General features: G+C 43.8%; 1 protein-coding gene across 1 annotated transcript in view; it reads left to right on the forward strand.

Annotated features, from left to right (window-relative positions):
• Nucleotides 1-1,088: 1,088 nt before the first annotated feature.
• The window catches only part of PRA1.H (prenylated RAB acceptor 1.H), a 59,698-nt gene continuing 43,017 nt past the window's right edge, over nt 1,089-17,769 (forward strand). The window contains exon 1 of the mRNA XM_087689972.1: nt 1,089-1,738. Within this exon, the coding sequence (XP_087546098.1) occupies nt 1,371-1,738 (368 nt within the window). The 5' untranslated portion in view covers nt 1,089-1,370. The remainder of the gene's footprint in view (nt 1,739-17,769) is intronic.

Genomic DNA, 17,769 nt, shown 5'->3' on the forward strand with positions numbered 1-17,769 from the left:
CCATCTCCTTGCTACTATGCAATCTTTGTCTTTAACTTTGACGATTTCCCAATTGAATTTTAGTAAACTTAGAAAGGTACCATGTACTTCATTTGCTAAGGCAAGTTCTAATGATGTGGTGCCATTATGTTGGCTGTTTCAAGCTTGATCACTTGTCCTATCTCTTTGATTGCGTCTTCTCTCTCTTCTTATTTGCCACAGGGAGTTTCAATCCAAGGCTCTAACAAAGATGCATATGGATTGCTTTCTTAATGCAAAGGTTTATGTCCAGTTTTTTAATTTATTAACACGGATATTCCTTGTCCGTGTAACCATTTTGGATAAGCCTTGCGCGTCAACAAACGTACCCTCTTGGAGCTAGTTAGATACAGGACGCCAACCTCAAAGCTCACGCAAGACACATTGGTGTTCTACCAACTTGCCACTTAGGGGTTGCATGTGGTTTTTTTATCTTCTAGTCTATTAGTCCTCCAACACATTATCAATTTACGTATGGATGGTCTCTTACCTCTTTGCATGCAAAGGTTAACGCTAACTCACAAACTTTGCCCCAAGAGAATGGAGACTGTAACAATGTTATTTATTTTATAGCATTTACAAATGTTGTCATGTTGTGTACTTTCCTTGGTTGGATTTTCAAAAAATTGATTGACATTCAACTTTGTTTTCATGAAAATTGGCTAGTTATTAGACATTTTTGTTATAAAATTGACTAGTTTTTTCCAAAAACTTGGCATCAACCTCTTTTTTTTTTCCATTGGATGGGGAAAAAGTTTTTTGTGAATACTAATCCTAATGCCTAAATTTGATAGTTGTAATGTTTGAACTTGGCTTTTTTGCCCATCACAACAAGTAAAAACAATATTGCACTTGACATGTCTGGTTAAAGTGACTTGTCTATCATTTTTCACTAATATAATCTGGCGCACAAGTATAACTAGACTAGATTTCTAGATTGTTTGAGGCAGATATAGCAATCCGATACAAATAGATTTCTGGATAGTTTGAGGCAATATAAACGCAAGGTGTTTCTAATGACTTAGCTCTGACATGCATGTCGGGCATTCCATCAAATTTAGGCCTCGACTAATCCGACATTTATCGCACTTGATACCCGCACGTACGCGTGGAAGTGCACGTGTGATATTGAGCACGCAGGGGTGAGAGAGGCGCAGGAGAGGAGAGGAGACGAGTCAGGACATTCCACAGGAGGCGGAGAGAGAGAGAGAGAGAGAGAGAGAGAGAGAGAGAGAGAGAGAGAGGAGAACCTTGCTTTGTTTATTGATAGAGATTTTGCAGAGTTAGGCCAGGAACCCAGAGAGAGAACAGGGAGAGGGGGAGGGAGGGATCGGGGGGAAGGCCTCATCCCAATGGCCTTTGCCGAAAACCCTCTGTCGCTCAGCGTTTCTCCGGAGGCATTCGAGGCGTGGCTCCGTGATAATGGCTACTTGGAGGTGCTAGACCGGTGCACGATTGATCCGGCTCGCACAGGGATGGCCGGCATCATCTCATCTGTCTTGGGCTTCATCTTCAACCCCTTTGGCAGCCTCACTGTCCAGGATTTGTTCAAGGAGCGTGTCCCCTGGACTGGCCAGTTCTGGGATTGTGGCCATGGCCTTTCTGAAAGCTATGGTTGGCCCCTCAGTGGCACCCAATTGAAGCTCCGCATGGCAGAGAACACGAAGCGATACATGGGCAACTACCTGCGGCTGTTTTTAATCATTGTAGCATGTTTCATGTAAGTCATTCTTCTCTTCTTTCCGAATGATAATGTTACCTGCCTCTGATAGTACCTTGTTTCTGCAGCTTAATGTGATTGAACTCTTCTCTGACTTGACGACTTCAGGCTACTGCCTGCAAGCAATCAAATCACATCACTCTTCTCTGAATTGACCCTTTCAGGTTACTGCCTGCAAGCAATCAATCCTTCGATGCAATCAAACTCATGCATACTCCTTCTACATAACCGCCCCCTGGAATTCGTCGTGTCACTATTGAAATCAATCGATAGATGAGCAAACGGGACACTGAATTGGAATTTATCAATTGTAAGAACTGACTTATAAGCAAGAGCCTTAAATATTTGTAGCCTTCACTCTGGCAATTGTCTACACTTATCAGCAGGCGCTTCAAAGGAAAGGCATATGACCTTCACCAGTCAGCAAATATAGGTTAGATGTTCTTCATGTATCCGAAGTATCAAGAACTGTACAGGAGGTTGCTATCTGGATTCAGGATGATATATAGAAACTCTATGCACGGAGATACTTACAATGCTTGCTGATTGAGAAAGTTGGAGGATATCTCATGCCTTGTAAGTCCCTGTTTCATGCAGAACTGGGCATTAGCTGATTTTGCTGTAATTTGAGCGGGGCCATGGCCCAAGCTTGGCTGTGAGAGAGGGAGATAGGGTAATGTGTGTTTGACATGGCAACGTTTTCCTTGTCAATGCCAGACGCCAAACAACTTCTAGTGATAGAATGGGTCACAACCTTGTCTTAAAGGTTCACAGACCATGGTCACATGTTTGGCTAAAGTTTTGGACATTAGGAATGTGTCTGGAGAGTTGTTATGATGGTTAAAAAGGGGATCTCCCTCGATTCGGTGGACTTTGTATTTAATTTGAAGACTTAACCTACATTGAAATTTACTCAAGAGTGTTCACTATTGTAAGCCACTTTGATCCTCATGTTTTCAAATTTTAGATTCAGTCACCTCAGTCAAGCACTTGTGTACTTGCACATGCAAGTGCTTTTCAATCAGTGTGCAATAGAGTTGGGTGTCAACCCTCTTTCTTCCACTCTTTTTGTCTATTGCATGTGTGCATCAGCCATGCACAGACTTGGAGATTGTAGCCCTTGCTGCATGGCCGATGGTATTAGAGTGGTTTTTGGCATCAGACTTGCTCCAACCTATATGCTTTTTGTATGTCCACTCAACTTGTGTGACACAGAGCAAGATGTTGCAGATATAGACAAGACAGCAACCAGCTCATAGCAGCCACGTGTTCTGCATCAGATCAGTCATGGATACCCTCAGAGGAGACCTGAACTGCTGCACTTCTATCCCAGTACAATGTGAGGCAGTTTTCTTTGGTTCACAGACTGGCACTGCTGTGCTTTCCCCTTTGGACAGCAGCCCAGTAGTTTTCTCCAGTCCTCTTTTTTCAGATCAGACTGAAAACTCTGCATTTTCAGTTCAGCAAAGCTTGTCAACTTTAATTATGGATAGTTTTTAGTTGCTTATGGAAGGGCATTGACATATTCAGTAAAAGACTTCTCAAACAATGCATGGTACTTAGACATGATTTGTACGATGTGTTTGGAATCTGTACTAGTATGGCATGGAAAGTTCACAAAATTCGGAGAATAAAATACAGTTTTTTGAATGATTTTGAAAAAATAGGTAAGAAATTTGTTGACCTTTAGCAATAGTAATACATTATAAATTTCATGGAGGACGGGTAGATGAAGAGGAGGTAGGGCCAAGGGTAGAGATAGACTTTAGATATCAAGGTAGAGTTGAGTGCTTAAGAGCTTGAGGAGGTGAGTGGCACGTGTTAGGAATATATTCTCTCATGAGTGGACATACTTATATACGTAAACACACTTTTTAGTATGCATGTGTATCACACCATGTGAGAACACTCTAGGTGCATTTAATAAAGGTCAAGCTAGTTAGTGCCTCATGGCATGTACAAACAAGCCTCAAGGTCATGAACCTTGTATTCTACATTCTATTTTTCCATTTGTCAAGAAACTCTCTGTTGAGTTTTTGTTCCTCTTGGAGTCTCACTTTACTTTTTTGTTAACCTCCTCATCTTTTTCTTTGCCTTTATCTTTACTTTGTCAATCACATACGAATCGAGGAGCTTTGCTCTGTTTTCCTTCATATATTTTTGTCACATACTTGTTTAATGTGTCACCATCAGCTTAGTCATGATTTTCACAACTTTAAATCAGTGTCACTAGTCTTGTGTAAGACAAATAGTCCTAATGCACAAAGAAAGGTGGAAGAGATCCTCAAATTGTTATTACAACAAATAAATAGGGATTTATACAACTATTAGCTTTGATAGTACACCGACACTTCGAATCAATGAAGTTGCTTACCTATCTCATCACTTTTTTAAATGAACGAAAATTGTCCAAATTCAATGTTTAATGTTTCCATGCCATCAAAATTAGATGCCTTCACACAAGAATGTTGCTTTTAGCCTTCGGTTTTGAGTCATTCTACTCCACGATCAACAAGGCGTGATCTAGCTCCACGATCTATTGGTGCTTGTGCACATGTCTCACCTCTTGCACATGCTTCTCACCTCTCGCACATGTGCCTTGCCTCTTGCATGATCTATCATTCTTCTCTTGCATGCTCACTTGGCCATATCATTTGCCTCTACTTGTTTAATTTCTTGGCCAACATATGACCATGTTTGTGGGCAGCGCAAGGTGCTTCCTTACTAAAATCGCCATTGTCCCCAATTGCGTAGTCTCCTAGTGGATTTGAAGAAAAGGTAATGAGTCATCACTAAACTTAGACTTATCCAAATCATTCTCCCCTACTAGAATTGCGGTTATCCCCAGTCACATAGCCTCCTAGTAGATCCGAAGCCAAGATAATGAGTCATCACCGAACTTAGACTCATCCAACCATATTGCCTCTTGCATTGGGTAACCTTGAAATTGAACAAGTATTGGAGTGCTTTCTCATGTTTCCTTCTTGTACTTGTGAAGAAAACACTTATCCTGGCATCAACAACTCTTCAAGTCCATCAACATCCACTAATTATGGCTCCTCTTGATGTGGGGTTGCTGTAGGAATAGGTCCATGATACTCCGCAAGATTACACAAGTGAAAGTTGGAGAAACACTAGATGCATCTTCCAATTAGAGGGTAGCTCCCATTGATAAGTGACATCAATGAGCTTGTTAACAATGCACGAAGGCCCTTTTTCTATGGTGCTAGCTTAGGTAAAACTCCCCAAATTGATCCAAATGCAGCTTTTGGATCCTGAGGTAGCACCATAGACCTTCTTAGAAGATCAACTTGTGCTAATGTTTGTCAGTGACCTCCTTTTTCTACTGTTGTGCTGGCTGGATGCTCTCAAACTTGCATCAACAATTGACCCATATCCACAATTAGTTGATTTGCCATATAGTTCTTGGAAGAGGTCTCCAAAGCATGGTTGAAGGTATTGTTAACCGATTGCCCATAAATTATCTCAAAGGGATCCGCTTGGTACAAGCATTGACCATATTGGTGATTGGATTATTGACCAATGGTAGATACTCCTCCCATGTAGCTTGGTGATCTTGGCAGTAGCAAAGAAGCATGGTAATCATGTTACAATTGGAATTCTCCAATGTAGAGAGAGTAAGCCATGGCAGGCTACTTAGAAACACCACTTTGGGTAAACATTCAAGAGAAGAGTAGGATAAGCTGTTATGGTGACCTCTTGTGTCAGCTCCATAGAGAAATCATGGAGTTTTATGAAGTCAGAAAAGAAGCGCATGCACACTTACCTCGTAATGGTCCTCAATCAACACACCTTGTGCATCTCTTAGCTCATCTTCATTGCAAAGACTTTGGCCTTTGTCTTCAGCAACAAGCAAGATGATTTGCTTGCGTCTTGGCTCTCCCTTCACTGAGTTGTCTCTACTATCAAGGGGCTCCTTGAGCAAGCTATCTTTGCAAGCACGTTTTCCCTATTGAAAGAATGGCGCATCTGGGTGATCTTCCTGTTGAGCTAAAAAAGCATTACAAACCAAAACATGTGATTACCGAAACTTTCATTAAAAAGAAATGCATTCCTAGAGAGTTTTTGCATCCCATAAGCAAAGCTCTAATTTGGGAGGATTTTTCTGCATCTATACATAGATTGGCTACCCACTAGTCATCCCATTCTTGTTTTGTAGGTCACATAAGTCAACACACACACACACACACACACACACACACACTTGCTGTTGGCTTGCAGCCCACATCCATTGTAAAGAAATACCCTAATGTAGAAACACAAATACAAGCGCATGACAAAGCATCGACTAAAAAGAACATAGTTAGGATTAGGGTAACTCAAAAGACAATGAACACATTGAAGATCATAAATGAATGAATCTCAATAATGCAGTGCTCATGCAGCAAACACACTATGCAGTGAAGGAATACTATAACCTGAACTCTTATGTCTTGAGGACCAAGGTAGAGTAACGAGTTAGAGAGTGTAGTCGTACTCCTAACGCATCTCAAAACATAGCAAGGTAGCCTTTGAAACATCTGGGTGGTAGCTGGAAGGATTAAATGCAGTTGACAAGTCGTTGAGTGTAGGGCAGCAGCTGCAACTGCCAAAGGCAGTAGTACAAGGTGGTCGCTAGGCTGTACGGACAACAAACGCATTCACCAGGATGGTCACTGGTGGAATGCAGCCTCCAGAGAGGATTTGACAATTGGCGGCTAAAACCAGCCTTCCTCCTCAGATAGAGTATTACAACTTAATTACAGCAGCAAACAATAAATGCAAATCTGAAAATACAAATTTACCTACTGATCTTGGACAATGCACACCCGATTGGCCCCAAAATTGGCCCCCCTTTCGGTATTTCATTAGCTTTATTGAAGAAAAAGTTGACTTACAATGGGATTCTCCCAATCCCTTTCGGTATTTCAACTCCCCTTGCTGTCCAAAGTGACCAACAAGTCTTAAATCCATTTTGCCCTTTATTCGGGCACTCAATTGGCCTTCACCCACTTCATAGACAATGGAAATGCCTCAAATTCAATGGCTGGCTAGTCCTCCACCTGAATTCAGCTGAAATTCACCTTCAGCCTTGTTGAATCCAAGCCTTGGAGCTTTCAATTTTTATCACGTTTCCCAAGGCTGTTGCTAAACCCTAAATTTTGTTGTAAATTAGGGTTTACAATAGAGAAATTTGCAATTTCTCAGGCTCCAAGGGTCCAAATGTTGAGATCTTCGGGGCAAGGCTATAAAATGGCTGGGAGATGAGAGGGAAAGCTATAGAGAGAGAAAATTAGAGTTTTGTCGCGAAGAATGACTGAAAATCAGTTAACTGCAGCTGTTGCCTTGCCACAACAGCATGCAGATGCAAAGAATTGAAGAAAATCAGTCATTTACTGTTGTGCCCTGCCTCAACAGCTTGTAGATGCTGTCTCCTGTTGTTGATTGGTCTTCCTTTGCCCTTGGCTGCCTCAAAAGGTCCTCCAATGGCTGCAAATCAGACCAGTAGCCTCTCCTCCCTCTCTTGCAGGCTGAATTTATAGAAATGTCTCTCTCCAGCCTCTAAAGACGTTTTTCAGTCTTGCATGGGCATTTTTCACAAGTGGTAGCATGGAGAGGAGGTGACGGACTGAATGTATCAGCCGTGGTGAACGAATGATAGAGTGGCCTATAAATAGGCACAGTCAGTCTAGGGTGGCGCCCCTTTTTGGGGCTGCAAACCCTAAACGCAAAACGCAGAAATGAAAAAATGCAAACTGCGGGTGAAGGGTTTCTCAACAAAGGAAGCGTGTGTAAGAAGCTACCTTAGGCAGCTTGTGGAAGAAGCTATCATGGAGAAGCTTTTGAGAGCTTTTTTGTAACAAATTGCTTGTTTTGCTTGGTATTTTGTATGAGAGCTGAGCAATAAGTTTTCTATATTAAATTAGTTGTCTCTATTCTAGAGTTTTCTTATGTCTGTCTTAGTTAAGTGTGACAAAAAGTAAAATATTTATAATGCAATTCCTACTAAGCTACAACACACTAGTGTGGGTGGTTTAGGATTATAATTCCTACCAATTTACAACACATTGTCATGCAATTCCTTCTAAGTTGCAGCACAATAGTGTGGTTGGTTTATATGTAGCTGCTTTACAAAAATGCTTAAAAAGCAAGGCATGATTGATTTCTCTCAATTTCAAAGCATTTGTTTAGCAAAAAGAAAATCTACCTATCCATTGGTAGATGATTGTTATGTGGTTATAAAAGTCCACATCGATCAAACTACTACTACATTGTTAGGACCCATTAGGGCTAAGTCATTAAGGATTAAAAAAGCTTGTTTATAAAATCAGGGAAAGTTTGATCATGTTGTCGTGAAGAAGGATGGACCTCTAGGAGTGGTTTAACTAGGAATGAATGATAAATCTTTGTTTTTAGTCTACTAATAAGTGCTAGTTTTTCTAAATATGAACTCATTGACTCAGATGGTTTCATGTATCACATGCCAAAATATAGCTGGGTTTTTCTAGCATTTTTCATAATTAAATATTAAATTTCAGTCTAAAAATATTAAAAATTAATCCAATAATTATTTTGGTACATTTAAAAATAATCTGATTGGCCAATAATTAAATTGGCTAGGCAACTTCCATTCTTGAGTGTCTCTGTGTCATCTTTGACCATCAGATTGGCGTTAGATACCATTAAATGCCACTTCTCTAGTGTCACCAATTGACACTTATGGCCAAATGGATGACCTAGGCCAACAACTGGCACTAGATACCACTAAGTACCTGTGCGGCATAACTTACAACAACTTTTGCCTTTGACATCCCGTGATTTCTTCGGGTTCTAGGTTCGTAAATTTTCTTTAACCCCAGTTGCATCTCACATATGCAACATTTACTTAATCATGTGATTAGCAATTAATCCACATGTTAAGTGAGGTTTCAAAAATACATGTCCTCATGACAACGGCAATAAGTTGTTGCTAGATGGATGAAGATAATGTCGGGCAGCCTCGATTGAGATGTCTTCCTCAAACGGGGTGTGGGTAGTGAAGCTAGATCATTTGAAACTTGCAGAAACGAGATTGGGTGAATGGGAGGGGCCAAGGCAGACTGTCTATTTATAGAAATTTTGGGACCTAAATTAGGGTTTACATGTAGGACATTGAAACTCTCTTGAACCACTCTTGGTTTAAAAAGAATGGTTAAAATTCATTAATTAACTTGAGTTTTGGGACTGTTTAATTAAAGCTAATGATAATGTAGCTCAACACCCTCTCGTAGGTCCAAAACTGGAATGAGAAAGGGATTGCAAACAAGCTCAAGTTTTTTTTTTCCTTTACTTCAAGGTGGCCCAACCCAAAGCAACTAGGGTATTAAGCAAAGGTGCATGTCAGTTGCCCAGTGCAAGGTTGTCCATGTCCGACAGACGGGTCAACTCGTTTGACCCGTCCAGTCTCGTCCACCACGTCTAGTCCCATCCTCGGACCTGTCCGGTCCGTTTTTCACCAAGTCGCCTGATTGCGCCCTGTCCGACCATGGACTCAAGGGTTGACCGTTACGCTGGCAGCAGGTCCCATACGCCTGGGCCTTGCGGCCAACAAACGGTCACTTTTTTTTACCATTTTCAGGCCCCGTAACCCGTTTTCTTTCTTTTCTTTCTTTTCTTTCTTTTCTTCTTTTCCTTCTTTTCTTTCTTGAATCTTCTCTATTCTTCTTTTCTTTCTCTCTATTCTTTTCTTTCTTTCTTTTCTCTCTCTCTATCTTTTCTTTCTCTTACACAAAGACTCAAGAGAAAAGGTTAAAGATTAAAGTTTTAAACTAACAAATTTAAAAACTCACTCTCCTGAAGCCTCTCCCTCTCTCATGATTCAAATTTCATCCATCTCTCTCTCTCATACACACACAATGGATTATGGCACAATGCAACCAATGACCATCCTCTCCCATGGATGATGGGCCACCATTCAAATTTCAAAATTTGATCTCTCTCTCACTCTCTCTCTCTCTCTCTCCTGGGATCCCAATCCTAAACCCCAAAGCACTCTCCCTTTCTATAAAAATCTCCCTTTCCCCGCCATCTCATTCATCCTTTCAAGTTCTCCCTTTAAAATTATATGTATGTTTTCTTTCATCGGATGTAACATCGGACGTCCAAGATTTATTAGTCCGATTAGTACCGTACTAGCATCGGACTGTACTAATCGGACGCCATTGGACGTGACAACCCTGGCCTAGTGACCTGTTGAGAGTCATCTCTTGCGCCACGTCAGCAGTGCCACGTGGCAGCAGTTGGACTGTCCAACCTGGTTATTTCGGTTAATTTTTGAGGCATTCTTTTCAGCCTTTATAAGGCTGAGTTTCCAGCAGTCTTATACACTTGTATCTGACAAATTTCAGCCGCTGGTGAGGGAGACTGCACTCGGGGCCGACGGAGATCGAGGTCCTCGAGGTGGAGATATACGCAGATATTTTCTCTGCACCCGTGTATAATTCTGCATCCTTATACAACATTCTTCATTGCAGATTTTTTGCGTTTCGCTGTCTCATCTCTTGCGCCACGTCAGCAGTGCCACGTGGCAGCAGTCGGACTGTCCAACCTGGTTATTTCGGTTAATTTTTGAGGTATTCTTTTCAGCCTTTATAAGGCTGAGTTTCCAGCAGTCTTATACACTTGTATCTGACAAATTTCAGCCGCTGGTGAGGGAGACTGCACTCGGGGCCGACGGAGATCGAGGTCCTCGAGGTGGAGATATACGCAGATATTTTCTCTGCACCCGTGTATAATTCTGCATCCTTATACAACATTCTTCATTGCAGATTTTTTGCGTTTCGCTGTCTCATCTCTTGCGCCACGTCAGCAGTGCCACGTGGCAGCAGTCGGACTGTCCAACCTGGTTATTTCGGTTAATTTTTGAGGCATTCTTTTTAGCCTTTATAAGGCTGAGTTTCCAGCAGTCTTATACACTTGTATCTGACAAATTTCAGCCGCTGGTGAGGGAGACTGCACTCGGGGCCGACGGAGATCGAGGTCCTCGAGGTGGAGATATACGCAGATATTTTCTCTGCACCCGTGTATAATTCTGCATCCTTATACAACATTCTTCATTGCAGATTTTTTGCGTTTCGCTGTCTCTTCTCTCTCTGTTCACTCTTTGTCACGGTCATTCGCTTCCGCATTGCTTCACTCTGAGAAGGTATCGGAGCATTGAAGGACTGACTTAGGGTGGACCTATTTGGAGAGGAGTTTTCAGCGTGACACAAGGCTGCGTTTTCAGCGTTCAAGTGCGAGCAAGTGGGTTGCCCATTAGAACAAGGCTGAGGCGAGTGTGGGCGTGTGAGAAAAGAGAAGATTTGCTGAAGCTGTTGCTGTTTACTGCTGTTAAAGAAGGAAGAAGTCTGTGTTCTTGGCCTTCAAGTGCAGATTTTACCTTTTCATCGCCTTTGATGGCTGAAGAAGGTTCGGGAATTAGAGAGAAGAGCCCTAGCAGGCTGCGTTCTCAGAGTCAAAGGGGGTCTCTTTTGTGTTTGTGCAGGCATTGTAGGTGAAGATGTCTACAGAGAGTGACGTGGAATTCCAGGCGATCATGGATTGGAAGGTGCTTGTCTTATTGGCTCTTCCATCATATCAAAAGCTCGATGGTGACAATTACCGCATTTGGCGTGTGATGATGTTGGCCATATTGGAGTCTTACGATTTGGCGGAGCTTGTGATGGAGGAGATCAATTGGCCCTCGGTGAGAGATGAGTCCAAACTCTCTTCAAATGCTCGTGCGGAGTTGACCATGGCCCAGTCTCATTGGGACAAGCTGAATGCTAGGATTCATTCTTTTCTTTTTGTCTTGTATAGTAGCCGTGATAACCCATATAGAGCACTTGACGGTGGCTTGAGAGATGACTGGAGCTTGACCAGATGTGCAACCGGATGACCCTTATGAAGAGGATTTCTTTGGAGGTGCAGATGCGGACCTTGTCTGTGAATAAGTCTTCTTCGTTTCGGGAACACATCAACAAGCTTCGGCAGCTTTGATTCGGTAGCTTTTATTATGATCTTATTGCTTTAGGGCGGCGGGAGTTGACTCTTCATTGGGAAGAGTTAGTTCCTATGGTCTTGGACCAAGAGGAACAGTTGAAGGGACAGAATGCTTCCAAATCAGAGGCATTGATTAGTCAAGCCTCTCAGAAGAAGGGGAAGGACCAAAAGAACACAAAATCCAAGGAGGACAAAGAGAGAGAATCGACATGCCATATTTGTGGTAAGACGTGTTGAGAGTCATCTCCTGCCACATCAGTAGTGCCATGTGGCAGTTTGCCCTATGGCAGCAGTCAGACTGTCAGTCGACTGCACCGACCTGCCTATTTTGGGCATTTTTCAAGCATTCTTTTTAGCCTTTTAAGACTGAGTTTATAGCAGACTTCCTTACTTGTATCTGACAGATTTCAGCTTGTTGGTGATGGAGACAGCACTCGGGGCTGATGGAGATCGAGGTCCTCAAGGTGGAGACATACACAGTTATTCTCTCTGCACTTGTGTATAACTCTGCATCCTTATACAACATTCTTCACTGCAGATTTTTTGCGTTTCACTGTCTCTTTCTCTCTCTGTTCACCCTTTGTCATGGTCGTTTGCCTCCACATTGCTTCACTTTGACATGGTATGAGAGCATTGAAGGACTGACCTAGGGTGGATCTAACTAAAGAGGAGTTTTCGGCATGACACAAGGCTGCGTTTTCAGCATTCAAGTGCGAGCAGGTGGGCTGTGTATCAGAACAAGGCTGAGGTGAGTGTGGGCATGTGAGAAAAGAGAAGATTTGTTGAAGCTGTTGCTGGTTTTCTACTGTTAGAGAAGGAAGAAAACTGTGTTTTCGGCATTCAAGTGCAGATTTTACCTTTTCATTGCCTCTGGCGGGTGAAGAAGGTTCTGGACACGGAGACAAGAGCCCTAGCAAGTTGCGTTTTCACGGGCAGAGGGGGTTTCTTTTGCGTGTGTGCAAGCATTGCAGCTGAAGATGTCTACAGAGATTGACGTGGAGTTCCAGGCGATCATGGACCGAAAGGTGCCTGTCTTACCAGCTCTTCCATCAGATCAAAGCTTGATGGTGACAATTACCGCATATGGTGTGTGATGATGTTGGCCATATTGGAGTCTTATGATTTGGAGCTTGTGGTGGAGGAGATCAACGGGCCCTTGGTGAGAGATGAGTCCAGACTCTCTTCAAGTGCTCGTGAGGAGTTGACCAAGGCCTAGTCTCATTGGGACAAACTGAATGCCAGGATTTGTTCTTTTCTTTTTCTGTCTTGTACAACAGCCGTGATACCCCATATAAAGCACTTGATGGTGGCTCGGGAGATATGGTTGGAACTTGACCAGATGTACAATCGGATGACCCTTATGAAGAGGGTTTCTTTGGAGGTGCAAATGCAGACCTTGTCCGTGAATAAGTCTTCTTCGCTTCGGGAACACATCAACAACCTTCGGAAACTTCAGATGCAGGTTCAAAATGCTGGGAAGCCCATTTCCTTCGAAGACATGGCGATCACTTTATCGTCCCAGTTACCGCCACAATTCGTTACTTTTTATTCCGCTCTCATTGCTTTAGGGCGGGAGTCGACTCTTTGATGGGAAGAGTTGGTTCCTATGGTCTTGGACCAAGAGGAACAATTGAAGGGATAGAATGCTTTCAAATCAGAGGCATTGATTAGTCAAGCCTCTCAAAAGAAGGGGAAGGACCAAAAGAAAAAAAAGTTGGACAACAAATCCAAGAAGGACAAAGAGAAAGAATCGACATGCCATATTTGTGGTAAGACCGGCCATTGGAAGAATGATTGCCTCAACAAGGACAAGAAGGACACCAATAACAAGGACACGAAGGATTCTGGAGCGGTGGCTTCACCCTCATCAGCTGCTTTCCTACACTTAGCGGTCATTAAGGACTCTACATCGAAGACTCTTGATACTGCGATGACAGCTCCCCAGGCTTGAGAGTGGATCGTGGATCGTGGATAGTGGTGCCTCACAGCACATGACTCCTTCGATAGTTGGTGTTGTCTATTTGCAACCCTCGCGTGGGCAGATTCTCATAGGATACAGCTCTTCTGTGTCTATTGTCACACAGGGTGAGATGCAGTTGATTCCAGATGGATATGGTGGTACCCACACTTTCGAGGTGTTGCATGTGCTAGGTTTAGGGTATCATTTGCTTTCGGTCCATAAGATTTGTTCTCTTGGTCTCTTAGTGGAGTTTGACAGTGATGTTTGAGTTCTTGATCGTGGATCGAGGAAGGTTCTCTCTTTAGGGTATGAGGAGAATGGCATCTACAAATTGAAGTCTTCTTCCGCTCTTACCTCTCTTCTTCTTACCTCTCAGACACAGTCCGAACTATGGCATGCTAGGTTTGGCCATCTAAAATATGAGTACCGTCGAAAGGTGTGGCGTGGATTGCTTGTTTGAGGTTTGCCAGACATAGTGGTGAGCTAGCAGCCATGTGTCTCTTGCATTCGTGGGAGGCAGCATAGGGATGTGATTCCCAACAAAGCTTCGAGGTAGTCTACTTCACCTATGGAACTTGTATCTACGGATCTTTGTGGCTTGATGAGGAATGAGTCCCTGAAAGGGAGCTTGTACTTCATGTTGGTCGTAGATGACTACAGTAGAATGACGTGGGCCTACTTCTTGGTGCTGAAGTGGGAGGCTTTCTCCCACTTCAAGGATTGGCTTCTCTTCGAGGAGAACTGATTGGGTCGGTGATTGAAGACCTTGCGATCAGACAAGGGTAGTGAATTTGTTTCTAATGAGTTTGCTCATTTTTCTTCAGATAGGGGCATTCACCAAGAGTTTGCTAATACCAACACTCAAGAGAATGACATTTTGGAGCAGAAGAACTGAAAACACCATGATGGAGCACCGACAGAAATCTTTGAGGCAGTGGCTACGGCAGTCCACATCCTAAATCGATCTCCCACTTCAGTCGTTGATAGGATGACACCTTTTGAAGCTTACTTTGGGACTAAGCCTGATGTCTCTTATTTTAGGATCTTTGGGTGTGACGCCTATGTGCACATCCTGAAGACGCAGCATGACAAGTTTGAGGCGGCTTCCCGATGATAGGTCTTTGTTGGCTACAACTCCCAGTCCCAAGGTTATCACTTGTATGATCCCGTAAAGTGAGACGTCTACACGAGCCAAGATGTGCGGTTTGTGGAAGTTTCGGCCACAGAGGGGGGTGAGGAGCACCCCGTACTTGGAGATCTAGGGGAGAGTTGGGCTCTCGAGACAGTTCCTTTGGAGCCGGAGTCTCTTGATGGAGATTCTTCTTTAGATTTCGATTCTTCTCCTCCACCGGGCACCCCAGTGGAGATCTTGCCGGTGGATGTACCCGAGTCTTCCGTAGACGGGGAGCTCCTAGGAGAGATCCGACATCCTCCTCGTTGCGCTTGTGATACACTTTGAGATTCAGGGATCGACGGTGTCCCTGAGAAGTAGGAACCGTAGGATGGACCGCGGAGGTCATGGAGGCACCAGGCACATTCTACGGAGCTTTTTTGCTCTAACTACTGTTTGATGTCCCATGTTCTGCAGGATAGAGAGCCTACATTAGTGAAGGAGGCTTTACAGTTTGATCATTGGCGGAAGGCGATGGAAGCTGAGTGGGAGGCTATTGAGCAGAATGGCACTTGGTTCCTTGTGCCTTGTCCCTCTCATAAGAAGGTGATTGGTGTCAAATGGGTCTTCAAGACCAAGTACCATAGTGATGGCTCTTTTGACAAGCACAAGGCTCGCCTTGCTGCTAAAGGTTTTGCATAGCGCCCAGGTGTTGACTTCCATGATACTTTTTCCCCTAGAGCTCGCATGGCGACTATTTGTGCTATTCTTGCCTTGGCTGGTGATACGAGATGGCCTTTTTTTTAGTTGGATGTGAAGTCGGCCTTCTTGAATGGTGGTTTGAAGGAGGAGATCTATGTCGAGCAGCCTCTTGGTTTTGGTTCCTCAGATGGGCAGGTTTACAGGTTAAAGAAGGCCTTGTATGGCCTAAAGCATGCTTCACGTGCTTGGAACAAGAAGATTGACTCGTTTCTCTAGGCCAAGTTGGGATATTGGCATTCTAGGGCCGATCTGCAGCTTTATGTGCACACTTCCGAGGGAGGTCGTATGCTGTTTGTTTTGTATGTTGATGACTTGATTATTGCAGGTGCTCATACCCAGAAGGTCGAAGAGATGAAGGCAGCCCTACACCAGAAGTTCGAGATGACAGATTTAGGACTTTTCCATTTCTTTTTGGGCCACGAGATTTATCGGTCTTATAGGGGGATTTTCATCTCTTAGTAGAGATATGTATAGGAGCTCTTGGTGACTTTTGAGATGGAGGAGTCCATTTCTACTTCTATGTATCCGAACTGGAAGGCCACTTCACATGCAGATTCTCCTTTGGCGGATGTTACTCGCTACCGTTAGTTGATTGGCTCCTCAACACACGGGTTGATCTATATTTTCCTGTCGGTCTCTTGGCTGGGTTCATGAGTGCGCGTAGCAGGTGCATTAGCAGGCTGCTCAAAGAATACTACGGTATCTGAGGGGGACCTCCGACTTAGGGATTCTTATGAGAGGGATGAGGTAAAAGGAACCAAGTGCCATTTCGCTCAATAGCCTCCAACTTGGCTTCCATCGCCTTCCACCAATGATCAAACTGTAAAGCCTCCTTCATTGATGTAGGCTCTCTATCTTGCATAACACAGGACATCAAACAGTAGTTAGAGCAAATAAGCTCCATAGAATGTGCTTGGTGCAGGTTGGAGTGATTCAGATTGGGCTGGCGATGTGGATCATAGGCGGTCTACTACAGGTTATTGTTTTACCTTGGGTGCTGGTGCTATCTCTTGGAGTAGCAAGAAGCAGCCCATGGTAGTCCTATCTTCTATTGAGGCAGAGTATCGTGCTATGCCTTCTACCACATGTAAGGCTATGTGGCTTCGGCGGTTGTTGGAGGTGCTTGGCTGCCCCTAGACTCATCCTACTATCTTGTGGTGCGACAATGAGAGTTGCATTGCCTTGGCCCAAAATCTTGTATTCCATACTCGGACGAAGCACATAGAGATCCAATATCACTTCATCAGGGAGAAGCTTCTGGATGCGACCATTGATGTGGAGTACTTTAAGACTCAAGACAATCTTGTAGACTTGTTTATGACGGCACTTCCCCAGGCTTTACTTCATCTACATTAAAGATCCCTCAGTTTGCTACCTTGTCCAAGATCTGAGAGGGGTTGTTGAGAGTCATCTCTTGCTACGTCAGCAGTGCCACATGGTAGTTTGCCACATGGCAGCAGTCGGACTGCTGTCCAAACTGCACTGCTGCATTAAATGCAATGGACCTGTCTATTTTGGGCATTCTCTCTCCCTCTTCTTGTTCTTCCCTTCTTCTTCTCCTCCTCTTCTTCTCTCCTCTCTCTTACTCTTCTTCTCCCTCTCTCTCCCTCTCTTCTTCTTTCTTCCCCTCTTCTTCTCTCCTCTCTCTCTCGCTCTCTCTTACTCGTCTTCTCTTCTCCCTCCCTCCTCTTCTTCTTCTTCTCTTCTTCTCCTCTCTCTCTCCTTCTCTCTTCTTTTCCCTCTCTCTCTTGCTCTTCTTTTTTCCCTCTCTCTCTCTCTCTCTCTCTCTCTCTCGTCTATTTCAGTGGCAGCAACAGGCAAGGTGGAATCCTTTTTCACTCAAGGGGGGCTCTATAAGGATAAGGGGGTATTATTTTGGGGGAGGGAAAGAGAATGAAGTACTCTCCTTGCTTCCTTATGATGGGGGTTATATAGGGGAGAGGAGAGCTTTTGTGGGGAGGGATGTGATGGAGACTCTCCCTTCCATGTGGGTGGCCAGGGTGGAGCTGCCGCCCTGTAGTCCACTCTGTCATCGTCATCTTTGGTGGCTCCCTCCACGTCGATGAGCTTTGTCCTCCTCCCGTCATCATCTCCTACTCCATCTCCCTGTCGACGTCATCGCCACTCCCTCTTCTTGTCAGCAACGACAGGGGAGGGACATTTAAAAAAATTTAAATG

Source organism: Lygodium microphyllum, chromosome 12, assembly GCF_053477565.2.
Source record: "Lygodium microphyllum isolate KBCC chromosome 12, Lygodium_microphyllum_v1.1.10, whole genome shotgun sequence".
Taxonomy (NCBI): domain Eukaryota; kingdom Viridiplantae; phylum Streptophyta; class Polypodiopsida; order Schizaeales; family Lygodiaceae; genus Lygodium; species Lygodium microphyllum.